This window comes from Mobula birostris, chromosome 10 (genome assembly GCF_030028105.1).
Source record: "Mobula birostris isolate sMobBir1 chromosome 10, sMobBir1.hap1, whole genome shotgun sequence".
Taxonomy (NCBI): Eukaryota; Metazoa; Chordata; class Chondrichthyes; order Myliobatiformes; family Myliobatidae; genus Mobula; species Mobula birostris.
In genome coordinates this window covers 125,529,847-125,544,082 of record NC_092379.1, presented here as the reverse complement: position 1 = coordinate 125,544,082, position 14,236 = coordinate 125,529,847, and the positions used below count along the sequence as shown (strand labels likewise).

At 44.3% G+C, this 14,236-nt stretch overlaps 1 protein-coding gene across 2 annotated transcripts in view; it reads left to right on the top strand.

Annotated features, from left to right (window-relative positions):
* The window catches only part of col4a5 (collagen, type IV, alpha 5 (Alport syndrome)), a 310,200-nt gene extending 296,846 nt beyond the window's left edge, over positions 1–13,354 (top strand). For both annotated transcript variants that reach the window (XM_072270935.1, XM_072270934.1), the window contains 3 exons: positions 592–706; positions 7,389–7,561; positions 12,005–13,354. In XM_072270935.1, the coding sequence (XP_072127036.1) occupies positions 592–706; positions 7,389–7,561; positions 12,005–12,086 (370 nt within the window). In that variant the 3' untranslated portion in view covers positions 12,087–13,354. The remainder of the gene's footprint in view (positions 1–591; positions 707–7,388; positions 7,562–12,004) is intronic.
* The last annotated feature ends 882 nt before the right edge of the window (positions 13,355–14,236 follow it).

The following is a 14,236-nucleotide window of genomic DNA, read 5'->3' as shown; positions in this document are numbered from 1 at the left end:
CCCATTCCAAATGCCCCCACATTCCACTGGTGTGAAAACTGGGGACCCAGGCTTGCTTGGGCCTAACTCCGGCTGCTTGGGGAGCTGGGACTCGGCCTGGTTTGAGATGCTGTTGGCTTGCTTCTATTGTTTGCACAGTGTGTTCTTTACCCTCTCTTTCTCTGCGCTGCGGTTTTTGGTCTTTGGGTTATTCAAGTTTCTTGCTTTGTGGCTGCCTAGAAGCAGACAAATTTCAAGTTGTATAATGTGAACATATCTTTGATAATAAGTGTGCTTTGAATCTTTGAACCTCAAGCCAATCACAGGGATTTTTCAAAGATGCTGTTGGAAATGAATTGCCTTTTTTTTTACTTCCTTTCACCAGTTTGTTCAGAGTGTTAAGGCATTGCTTAGATCCGAGAAAGGAAAGGGGAAGGAAAGCTTTCAAAGCCAGCAGTCCCCAGAGAAATTTACCAACCTGTTTGCCAACTATGAAGCAATTATATAACTGATAAGTGTTGGTCAATTTGGCCTGATAGAGGAGGAACCCCATCAAGAGAGAGGAAAAACAGTATATGCAAAACCTAACTGTGAATTTACTCTCTATTACAGGTGCTCTGTGTGTGAGGCCCCAGCAATGGTGATAGCTGTCCATAGTCAGACAGTTCAGATTCCAGTATGTCCAAATGGCTGGATGTCACTGTGGATTGGATACTCCTTTATGATGGTATGCTTCGACGTCCTTCTTCATCCACAACCATCACATGTTGCATCATAATTCCAGGCCACCTACAGTATCTTTTAGAATGGAGTAGAATAGAATAGTCATACTTTATTAATCCCGGGGGAAATTGGTTTTCGCTACAGTTGCTCCATAAATAATAAATAGTAATAGAACCATAAATAGTTAAATAATAATATGTAAATTATGCCAGTAAATTATGAAATAAGTCCAGGACCAGCCTATTGGCTGGTCCTCGACAAGGCACTGCATGCCTTTGACAAGGCATGCAGGCTACGGCTGCTCTAGCCTTGTAACAGGAAATGCGGAAAGCCAGGGAAGTGAATACATTTGTGTCAGGCATCCTCTGGTGTAGATCTTTCACCCCTAAAAGAATTGACGAAGTTTTAGTTTCTCCCCATTCCATTTTTTTCAGAGGAAGTACAGTTCCTTTTACCTGAGCCTGTGTTTGACCTCTCTCCCTCTTTCTCACTACTACCATCAGGGAGGGAGTGCAGGAATCCTGGGGGTCCCACACCAGCAGGTTCAGGAGCAGTTGTTGCCTTACAACCATCGGGCTCCTGGACCAGCGTGGATGGCTTCACTTGCCTCAGCATTGCACTGACTACACAGCCTGTAGACTCACTGTCAGGGACTCTGCCTTTGTTATGTCTGGTTTTATGTGTTCTATTGAATTTCTATATTCTCCTGTGGTTGCCTGCAAGAAAATGAATCTAAAGGTTGCATATGGTATACATACTTTGATGATAAACTTACTGTGAGTTTTTGAAGGTCAATTTTACTGAGATCAGCACCAAATCAATGTCCAAAGAGCGGGTACTAATCCTGTTCAGAGTTGTCACCGAATAATATTGAGATGGAATTTCCTCTCGATGAGCAATGCACACTGATGTTGCTGCGTGTTAAGATATGTTGAATTTTATGTTACTGCCAGATACACTGCTGACATTTAGGGCAGCAATGAAGGTCCTCCACCTCAGGCTTTCCTTACTAGCTTCCTCTCGATTTTCACTACTGTCCATCAGGCAAGTCCTGGGTGGACATTCCAACGTAGAATGATTGTTCACTGCCGTTTCTGTAACAGTTTTGTTTTATCAGTTAGGGTTGTTAGCCCTGAGCTGAACCCCCAAACCTGAAGGAGCAGTTTTTGGTCTGCTCGCTACCCTTCACCCTGTTCGGCATGGGTGACCCATCAAGAGCCAAAGCATAAAAGCCCTGACTCCAGCCAACATAGCTGTCCAGGTCATCGAGACTCGCAAGTCTCTGAACTACAGCAAGCTTGTGTTCCTCTCGGACGATATGTTGAATCGTAAAGACTTTATTCCCTGGAGCACAACAGAATGAGGGGAGATATCACGGAGGTGTACAGAATCATGAAAGATGTCGATAGGTTGAATGCAGGCTTTTTCCCCTCAGATTGAGTGAGACTAGAACTAGAAGCCACAGGATAAGATGAAAGGCGAAATATTGTACCTGGCCTGTCAGCGGCATCAATAGAGCTTTACCAAGGGGGATTTCTCGCGGGTCAGCAGCGGTTATTTTAAAAGGGAGCTTCGAGAGCGTTTGTCCATTGTGCGTGGCCTATCAAGCTATAACAGGAGCACCAGTTGTGAGTTAGATAGCAGGGAAGGTTCAGGTATAAAAGGAAGACACTGCCTAGCGGAGCTGTCATCGACGGAGCGGTCACCAACGGAGTGATCTGAGGCAGAGTGGTAGGGCTTTGGCTCATTCGGGCTTCCGCGATAACAGGTCGAGACGAGGTAAGTTAACTGTGAGGAATAGAAACTGGAAGTATGTCTGTGAGGCCGGTGTTCTGTGCTCGGGGCCAGATGTGGGAAGTCCTGGAGGCTGCCAGCCTCCCGGATGGCCACATCTGCACCAGGTGCATCAAGCTGCAGCTCCTTAGAGACTGCATTGGGGAACTGGAAATGCAGTTCGATGACATTCGTCTGGTCAGGGAGAGTGAGGAGGTGATAGAGAGGAGCTATAGGCAGGTAGTCACACCGGGGCCTCGGGAGACAGATAAGTGGGTAACAGTCAGGAGAGGGAATGGAAAGGTTCAGAATACTAGGGAATACCCCTGTGGCTGTCCCCTTAACAATAAGTACTCCTGTTTGAGTACTGTTGGGAGGGGTGGCCTACCTGGGGGAAGCAACAGTGGTCGTGCCTCTGGCACAGAGTCTGGTCCTGTGGCTCTGAAGGGTAGGGATAAGGAAGATGGCAGCAGTAAAAGGGGACTCTATAGTCAGTGGGTCAGACAGGCGATTCTGTGGATGCAGGAAAGAAACACAGATAGTATTTTGCCTCCCAGGTGCCAGGGTCCAGGATGTTTCTGATCACGTCCACAATATCCTGAAGTGGGAAGGTGAACAGCCAGAAGTTATGGTACATATTGGTACCAACGACATAGGTAAGAAAAGGGAGGAGGTCCTGAAAACAGACTACAGAGAGTTAGAAGGGAAGTTGAGAAGCAGGACCGCAAAGGTAATAATCTCGGGATTACTGCCTGTGCCACGCAACAGTGAGTATAGGAATAGAGTGAGGTGGAGGATAAATGCGTGGCTGAGGGATTGGAGCAGGGGGCAGGGATTCAGATTGGGACCTCTTTTGGGGCAGGCGTGGCCTCTACAAAAAGGATGGGTTGCACATGAATCCAAGGGGGACCAATATCCTGGCAGGGAGATTTACTAAGGCTACTGGGGAGAGTTTAAACTAGAATTGCTGGGGGGGGGGGGTAGGAACCAAACTGAAGAGACGGAAGAAGAAGCGGTTGATTCACAAACAGAGAGAGCTTGGAGACAGTGCGAGAGGGAGGATAGGCAGGTGATAGAGAAGGGATACGATCGGACTGATGGTTTGAGATTTGTCTATTTTAATGCAAGAAGCATCATGAACAAAGCGGATGAGCTTAGAACGTGGATCAGTACCTGGAGCTATGATGTTGCAGCCATTATAGCGACCTGGATGGCTCAGGGGCAGGAATTGTTCTTTAGAGTGCCAGGCTTTAGATATTTCAAAAATGACAGGGAGGGAGGCAAAACAGGTGAGGGCGTGGCACTGCTGTTCAGAGGTAGTTTCACGGCTGCAGAAAAGAAGGAAGTCATGGAGGAATTGTCTACTGACTCTCTGTGGGTGGAAGTTAGAAAGAGGAAGGGGTTAATAGCACTACTGGGTGTTTTTTATAGACTGTCCAATAGTAACAGGGACATCGAGGAGCAGATAGGGAGACAGATTCTGGAAAGGTGTAATAATAACAGGGTTGTGGTGGTGGGAGGTTTTAATTTCCCAAATATTGATTGGCATCTCCCTAGAGCAAGGGGTTTAGATGGGGTGGAGTTTGTTAGGTGTGTTCAGGAAGGTTTCTTGACACAATATGTAGATAAGCCTACAAGAGGAGAGGCTGTACTTGATCTGGTATTGGGAAATGAACCTGATCAGGTGTCAGATCTATCAGTGGGAGAGCATTTTGGAGATAGTGATCACAATTCTATCTCCTTTACCATAGCATTGGAGAGGGATAGGAACAGAAAAGTTAGGAAAGCATTTAATTGGAGTAAGGAGAAATATGAAGCTATCAGGCAGGAAGCATAAATTAGGAACAGATGTTCTCAGCAAAAAGTATGGCAGAAATGTGGATAATGTTCAGGGGATATTTGCGTGGCATTCCGCATAGGTACGTTCCAATAAGACAGGGAAAAGATGGTAGGGTACAGAAACTTTGGTGTTCAAAGGCTGTTGAAAATCTAGTCAAGAAGAAAAGAAAAGCTTACGGAAGGTTCAAAACACTAGGAAATGTTAGAGATCTAGAAGATTATCAGGCTAGCAGGAAGGAGCTTAAGAATGAAATTAGGAGAGCCAGAAGGGGCCATGAGAAGTCCTTGGCGAGCTGGATTAAGGAAAACCCCATGGCATTCTACAAGTATGTGAAGAGCAAGAGGATAAGACATGAGAGAATAGGACCAATCAGGTGTGACAGTGGGAAAGTGTGTATGGAACCAGAGGAGATAGCAGAGGTACTTAATGAATACTTTGCTTCAGTATTCACTACGGAAAAGGATATTGGCGATTATGGGGATGACTTATAGTGGATTGAAAAGCTTGAGCATGTAGTCATTAAGAAAGAGGATGTGCTGGAGCTTTTGGAAAGCATCAAGTTGGGTAAGTCTCTGGACCGGACGAGATGTACCCCAGGCTACTATGGGAGGCGAGGGAGGAGATTGCTGAGCCTCTGGTGATGATCTTTGTATCATTAATGGGGACGGAAGAGGTTCCGGAGGATTGGAGGTTTGCGGATGTTGTTCCCTTATTCAAGAAAGGAACTAGAGATAGCCCAGGAAATTATAGACCAGTGAGTCTTACTTCAGTGGTTAGTAGGTTGATGGAAAAGATCCTGAGAGGCAGGATTTATGAACATTATGAGAGGCATAGTATGATTAGGAATAGTCAGCATGGCCTTGTCAAAGGCAGGTTATACTTACGAGCCTGATTGAGTTTTTTGAGGATTTGACTAAATACGTTAATGAAGGTAGAGCAGTAGATGTAGTGTACATGGATTTCAGCAAGGTATTTGATAAGGTACCCTGTGCGAGGTTTATTGAGAAAGTAAGGAGGCATGGGATCTAAGGAGACCTTGCTTTGTGGATCCAGAACTGGCTTGCCCACAGAAGGCAAAGAGTGGTTGTAGATGGGTCGTATGCTACATGGAGGTCGGTCACCAGTGGTGTGCCTCAGGGATCTGTTCTGGGACCCCTTCTCTTCGTGATTTTTATAAATGACCTGGATGAGGAAGTGGAGGAATGGGCTAGTAAATTTGCTGATGACACAAAGGTTGGGGCTGTTGTGGATAGTGTGGAGGGCTGTCAGAGGTGACAGCGGAACATCGATAGGATGCAAAGCTGGGCTGAGAAGTGGCAGATGGAGTTCAAACCAGATAAGTGTGAGGTGGTTCATTCTGGTAGGTCAAATATGATGGCAGAATATAGTATTAATGGTAAGACTCTTGACAGTGTGGAGGATCAGAGGGATCTTGGGGTCCGAGTCCATCAGACACACAGGTTGACTCTGTGGTTAAGAAGGCGTATAGTGTATTGGCCTTCATCAATCGTGGATTGAGTTTCAGAGCCGAGAGGTAACATTACAGCTATATAGGACCCTGGTCAGACACCACTTGGAGTACTGTGCTCTGTTCTGGTCACCTCACTACAGGAAGGATGTGAAAACCATAGAAAGGGAGATTTACAAGGATGTTGCCCGGATTGGGGAGCATGCCTTATGAGAATAGGTTGAGTGAACTCGGCCTTTTCTCCTGGAACGGCGGAGGATGAGAGGTGACCTCTTAGACGTGTATAAGATGATGAGAGGCATTAATCGAGTGGATAGTCAGAGGCTTTTTCCCAGAGGCTGAAATGGCTAGCATGAGAGGGCACAATATAAGGTGCTTGGAAGTAGGTACAGAAGAGAAGTCATGGGTCAGCTTTTTTTGCAGAGAGCTGTGAGTGCATGGAATGGGTTGTCGGCAACGGTGGTGGAGGCGGAGACGACAGGGTCTTTTAAGAGACTCCTGGATAGGTACAAGGAGCTTAGAAAAATAGAGGGCTATGGGTAATCCTAGGTAATTTCTAAAGTAAGTACGTGTTTGGCACAGCATTGTGGGCCGAAGGGCCTGTATCGTGCTGTAGGTTTTCTGTGTTTCTCTCGGAAAGTGGAACAAACTACCAGTGGAACTAATAGGTGTGGATTCATTCAATTGTAAAGTTTAAAGAGAAGTTTGGGTACGTACTGTACATAGGTGAGATTACTATAGAGGGCAGGTAGATGGGAGTAGGCAGAAAACCAGGCTGGCCCAGAATAGGTGGACCTTAGGGCCAGTGGTGCTTTTCACATTGATGCCATTTTCCCCTTGCATTAACTCTTGTGGGATAAGTCCTGGAAAATCACAACCTCCATGTTACAAACAATGTCTGTCACACAGTAGTAGGAAGAACATTTTCATTACTCTGAATTCAAGGAGGCACAAGCATTAGTGCAAAGCTCACGTGGCAATACCTCAGGCCACCTCCCATGTAATACAGGACAAAGTTCTCGTTAAGTGGGTCCTGTTACGAAGAAATTCAAAATGAAACAACGGCCATGCAGTTTTACAGCATCTGTCACATCCCACTCAGGATGTCCTTGACTTCTGTACAGCAGTGAAGTATTTTATTGATATTTTGCTTCTGTTGTGTGAATGAGAGATGCTAAGCAGGCTTTAACCAGTGTGACTGCTGAATTTTCCACTGTAACTAGTTATGTTATTCTGGAACTGAAATTGACAATCCCCTGCTGCACCATGTCTAAAACTTTTAACTCTTGCCACTGACGTAATTGTAATATGGTGTTCCATGCACTATAAGCTTTTCTTGGGGATGTTGTGTCTCTGATGCCCTCTGTCTGTGACGTTGCTGCAAGTATTCGGAGGTTGGAGGCCTGATGTCTGAGAGAATGACTGTAGGATATTTAATATGAATAATTATGTTCAGTGTGATGGTTATTCAACCGTATTTAGCTTTATTACAAGCAAATCATTCAAAGATCAGCATAAACTACCCTTGACAATAAGACACCAATGTATTTATTGTGTTGGGATGTCAAAGGTATTTCTTTTAATCCATGTTGTTGTATTTTACAGCACACAAGTGCCGGTGCTGAAGGATCTGGGCAAGCTCTAGCATCTCCTGGTTCCTGTCTGGAGGAGTTCCGATCCGCACCATTCATTGAATGCCACGGCCGGGGGACTTGCAATTATTATGCTAACTCATACAGTTTCTGGCTGGCCACGGTTGAGCCATCAGAGATGTTCAGGTGAGGATTATTAAACATTCAAAAATGAAATCTTAATGGTGTGCAGGTGACCTTCTTGGTTAAAGCTGCTGCCATAGTACTATCTTATAATGATCAATATTATCAGATCATGTCACATCCCCATTCCCTATTCTGTTTCCCCTCTGACCCCTTCCTCTCCCCTGCCCATCACCTCCCTCTGATGCTCCCCCAACCCTTTTTTCCCTGGTCCAATCCGATCAGATTCCTCCTTCTTCAGCTCTTTACCTCTTCCACCTTTCCCAGCTTTTTATTTCATCCCTCCTTCCCCCGCCCCCCCCATCTGATTTCACCTATCACCTTCATCTTGTACTCATTCCCTTCCCCCTACCTTCCTTTCCTAGCTTCTTTCCACTTCCTTTCCAGTCCAACATCGGCTGTTTATTCCTCACCATAGATGCTGTCTTACCTGCTGAGTTCCTCCAGCACTTTGTGTGTGTGTGTGTGTGTGTGTGTGTGTGTGTTGCTGTGGTTCCCAGCAACTGCGGAGTCCTCTGTGTTTATATTGTTAGATCTTGTTCGGCTAATGGTTTCCAGTGACCAACATTCTTGGTATCACAGCAAATAGGCATTCTGTATATAGCTGAATCGTTGCATTAGATATTGGCCAGGGAGTTAAGCTTTGGAGACACATTGGACATCACATTCCTCACGCAAAACACATCAAAGTTGCTGGTGAACGCAGCAGGCCAGGCAGCATCTCTAGGAAGAGGTACAGTCGACGATTCGGGCCGAGACCCTTCGTCAGGACTAACTGAAGGAAGAGCTAGTAAGAGATTTGAAAGTGGGAGGGGGAGGGGGAGATCAAAAGTGATAGGAGAAGACAGGAGGGGGAGGGATGGAGCCAAGAGCTGGACAGGTGATTGGCAAAGGGGATATGAGAAGATCATGGGACAGGAGGCCTAGGGAGAAGGAAAAAGGGGAGGGGGGGAAAACCCAGAGGATGGGCAAGGGGTATAGTGAGAGGGACAGAGGGAGAAAAAGGAAAGAGAGAGAAAGAGTGTGTGTATATAAATAAATAAATAACGGATGGGGTATGAGGGGGAGGTGAGGCATTAGCGGAAGTTAGAGAAGTCAATGTTCATGCCATCAGGTTGGAGGCTACCCAGATGGGATATAAGGTGTTGTTCCTCCAGCCTGAGTGTGGCTTCATCTTTACAGTAGAGGAGGCCGTGGATAGACATATCAGAATGGGAATGGGATGTGGAATTAAAATGTGTGGCCACTGGGAGATCCTGCTTTCTCTGGCGGACAGAACGTAGGTGTTCGGCAAAACAATCTCCCAATCACATTCTTCACATTGGGATAAGGCCATAAGACAGAGGAGCAGAATTAGGCCATTCAACACATTGAGTCTGCTCTGCCATTCCATCATGGCTGACATATCACCCCTCTCAACCCCATTCTTTCCCTTCTCCCCGTGACCTTTGACACCCTTACTAATCAAGAACTTATCAACCTCTGCTTTAAATATGCCCAATGACTTAGCCTCCACGGCCGTCTGTAGCATTAAATTCCACGGATTCACCAAGCTTTGCAATTAAAATTCCTGCACAGACACTGCTCCGCAAGGTTAATTAGCTCAAGCACTCGAGGTCAACACAAACCCTGTGAAAACCCATTTGCTGTTCTCCCACCGATATCCATCCACTGACCCTAACAGGCCAGAACAACGTCAGCATTTGTTCAGTTATCAATCCTTATAGAATATATTCCCCGTGGTTCTGATCGGAGGGCGAGCAACAGATCCCAGACAGTTAAAGGCTTGAATTGAGAACAGGGTAATGTCTATAGATTTAAAATGGCTTCCCCTGATAGCTCATATACTGTATGCCAAGGAGGTGCAGTATAAGAAGAATTCACTATATACATTTACATGTAATAGGAAATTTCTGTGGTGTATTGGCACTACGTGCAACAAAAAATGATAACATTACACAATTATACAGAATAAAGAAACACAGTATATAAAAATGAAGTTAGAAGTACAGATATGGAATAAAATGTGCTTAAGTACATAAATATCAGCTTGTATTTACCATGTAAACAGCATTTAGATCCAGATATTTACATAGGGTTAGGGCGGTAGGTATATGTATTTGGCTGAGGACTCAATGGTGTGAAATCCCCATCCACATGATTATGACTGAATGCCTCTAGGTCCGAGCCCTGCCTAAATATGTATGCATTGTTGCAATGAGAAACCTATTTTTGGATTCAGATTAATTTAGTTATCATATGTACAATGAAATATACAGTGAAATGCATTGTTGGCGTTAACAACCAGCACAGTGCTGGGGACAACCCTCAAGCATTTGCCACACATTCTGGTGCCAACAAAGCATGCTGATACTGTTCAGCAGAGCAACGCAAGTTAACGACGACAACAACTAAACAACAGCAACAGCAAAACAAGCTTCTGACACACACACACACACACACACACTGACTCACACACCCACCCACACTCACTCACACACCAACACACAAACACACACACTCACTCACAACCCACCCACACACAAACACACTCTCTCACTCACACACCCACACACACACACTCACTCACACACGCACACTCACTTACCCATCCACACACCCACCCCCCCCACACACACACTCACACACCCACACACACACTCACACGCACACACACTGACTCACACACACTCACTCACACACCCACACACAAACACACACACTCACTCACACATCTACCCTCACACACTCTCCACACACACACACACATACACACACACACACACTCACTCACCCACCCACAAACACACACTCTCCACACACACACACTCACTCATACACACTCACACTCACCCACACACACAAACACACACACTCACTCAGTCACTCACTCACCTACCCTCACACACTCTCCACACACACACACACACTCACTCACTCACCCACCCACACACACACACTCTCCACACACACACACTCACTCACACACACTCACACTCACTCACACACACACTCTCTCCACACACACACTCTCTCCACACACACTCACTCTCCACACACACACACACACACTCACTCACCCACACACACACACACTCACACCTACACACACACACACACTCTCACACTCACTCACTCACACACGCGCACAACACACACACACACACACACACACACACACACACACACACACACACACACACAGAGTCAGGCTTCCAACCTCAGGACAGGCCATCTCCGGGCCTCCAACTTCCAGTCCTCGGCCCCGAGCTCTCAGACTCACAGATATCGTGTCCCTAACCTCTACTTCCTGGCCCAGAGTCACAGGCTCTCAGGTATTGGGGCTCCTACCTCTACTCTCTGGCTCAGAGTCAAGCTTTCAGATATCAGGGCTCCAACCTCTACTCTCTGGCCCTGACTGGCAGATTTGTGACATCGGACCTTCAACCTCCAGACACGTGCATAGCCGCAGAGCATCACGTACGCAACATTTACAAGAAATGCATAAATTATACACAGTTATACAAGGAAGAACACAATTAGAACAAAAATAGGCCATTGTAGTGCAAATTGGTCATGGAGTTGTCTTACTGAGGTAGTGATTAGGATTGTGCAGATTGGTTCAAAAACACAAACGAAAGGAAGTTGTAGCTGGTAGTGTAGGACTCTAGGCTTTGCTACCTTCTGAACAACGGTGGCTGCGAGAAGATGGAATGGCCAGGATGGTAGGGATCTTTGCTGGAAGATGCTGTCTTCTTGACGCAGTGCCTCAAGTAGGTACTTTTGAGAGTGGGAGGGATGTACCGTGAGGTATTGGGCTGAATCAACTACCCTCTGCGGTTTCCTGTGTTCCTGCACATTCATATTACTGAACCTGTGAGCACTGGCCTCACAGTGTTCAAGCTTGGGAGGGAAAAATCAAGATTTCTTCCTCATAGGGCGTTGCCTAAATTGGATCTGCTCTGATGACACAGAAATCAGGAAGCCTGTTCCACTTTCAGAGGGATGGGTTGGGGAGGTGGTATGAAGAAAAAACACCTAATTTCCTTTGCCAGTGTTTAATTCCAGATCAGAATTCATCAGAGTTTAATTCCAGCGCCATCTGTAACGAGTTTGTACATTCTCCCCTGTGACCACATGGATTTCCACAGGATGCTGTGGTGTCCTCCCACAGTCCCAAGATGTTCCAGTTGGTAGGGTAATTGGTCATTGTAAATTGTCCTGTGATTGAGCTGGTGCTAAATAGGTGAGTTGCTGGGTGGCGCGGATCATTGGGCTGGAAGGGCCTGTCCTGTGCCGTATATCTAAATAAAATACATAAACATAGTGGAAAAACATATCTTGTGTACTGTCCAGAGAAATCAAATCGTTAACACAGTGCACAGTGCATTAAGCTGGAATAAGGTGGAACAATTTTTCAATTATTCCTTCCCTTCCCTTCAATAGTAAGCCACAGTCTGAGACGTTGAAAGCAGGAGAGCTCCGAACGCGTGTGAGCCGTTGTCAAGTGTGTATGAAGAGGACGTAATGCATTGGCTCCCGGCATTGAGGCATCCGCCAAGACCGAGTGAGAAGAAGAAAAACAGCTCAATAAATAAAAAAAACTGTAGGGCGCTTTGTCTTCCATTTACAATGGTGCTATTGTGGAAAGCAAAAACAAACAGAAAAACAAAAAAAAGAAGACTGTTCACACATAATAATTGTACGTACCTCATGTAAAAAGCATTCAGTGCATTTCGGAAAAGAATGAACGAGCAACTGAGCATTGTGGAACAAGAAATCGTGGTGCCTCCAGTTCTTCTGTTTCAGGGTGATCTCCATATGGCACTTTCTGTCAAGATAAGAGTAATGGATTGAAACACAACAACGAGATTGCATACATCTTTTTATTTTTGTTTGTTTGTTTTTGAAGTATTTCCATGGTGCTACTAACCAACTACTGCATCCCAGGTTCTTAAATATTAATAATTAATCATCAGCAGGTTACTTCCTTGGTGTTTTTATGTAAGTACTGAAAATGTGTATATGATGTATCCAGGCTTTTCATCACTTGAAGAATCTCACCGTTACATTTGCAACCCATAGTATCAATTTTGCTTCACATATCACTGGCTCAGTTAGCATTTTTACCAATTTTTTTTTGTTAAAAGTAGCAGAATTGTGGAAAAAAAACAATATTTTATACTATTGGAATCACTTTATGGGATTTCCCACATTACTACCAAACTACTGATTTTTGTTTTTTTTTTTGGTTTTTACAGATAATTTGAACATATTCCCTTCCCCAGCCCAGTTCATCCCTCAAAATTTATAAACTTTTTCAATTATTAAAAGAATTTTCTGATATTGTAAAAAGTTGTAGTTATTGTTTTGATCAGGGGTTTTTAATATGCATAAAATATAAACCATGCTTCATAATTCCAGCTTTCCAACGGGGCCTCTGATGTTAAATATACCTATCTTTTTGTATTGTCTGAAGGTATGTAAAATGATTAGTTATAAGAAATACTTGTGAAGAGAGATCAAACTGTTTATAAACTATTTTCTATCAATACAGATCCTCCATCACTATTCTAATTTTCTTCTTTCCTTCTTTGCTGTTATCACAGCAAACACAGAGGTTACCAAAATTTCATATATTTCACTTCCAAAAAGATATCTCTCTCCAAAAGTGTTCTTTCTTGTATATTATCCAGGACAGCTGCAAACAACTTAACATTAAAAAAACAAAAAAAAAAAAAAAAATTAAAATAAAGGAACCACTGACTTAAAGATACATGTGTCTTTTAACCATTCTTTTATAATTTTATGAACTTGTAAAATTGGGGCTTCAAAGTAATTTTTCTCAACTACATCTCCACCAAACACCTCTCCATCCATTCTTCAGCAGATCTAAAGTTCAGCATGCTGGTAAAACAAATCCTGAGTGTAACAAAGCTCTCCTTCGTTCCTATTTAGAGCATTACAATACAGGAACAGGTTCTTCAGCCTACAAACTCTGTGCCGAGGGGCTGTTGCTGTATGTAATGTTTTAAATACATTAAAATGAAATGTATTTTAACTAAATTGTCTTAACTAATGTAGAGTTAAACTAAATTTCTTCTGCCTGCTTGTGATCCATATTCCTCCATTCCCTGCAATTTCATCTATATAAGCCTCTCAAACACCACTATCATATCTGCTTCCATCTCTACCCACGGCAGCCTGTTCCACTCATCTAATTGTCTCTTTATATATAAAAAATTGCCCTGAACATCATTAAACTGTCCCCCTCTCACCTTAAATGGATGTCCTTTTGTATTTGGCATTTCAATCCTGGAAGAAACATAGAAAATAGGTGCAGGAGTAGGCCATTCAGCCCTTCGAGACTGTCTGCCTTATAAATTTCCATAAAGTCTTCCTTCAGCTTCTGACACTCCAGAGAAGGCAGCTGAAGTTCTTCCAACCTCTAAGGCATAAAGTCAATGCTATCGGGTGATATGTAGCTGCTTTAAGCCTTTTTCACCACTCCGTAAATTCATTGATGATCCTGATCCTGATACTGATGGTGTGCTCCCCCATCCAGTCCCTTGGTTCCTTCAGCGTCTGAATATCTGGGTTTCATTCATAAATGTACAGAACAACTCACCCTCCACAGAAATAAATTGTAAAGATTTATAATCCTGTGAGTTACAAACT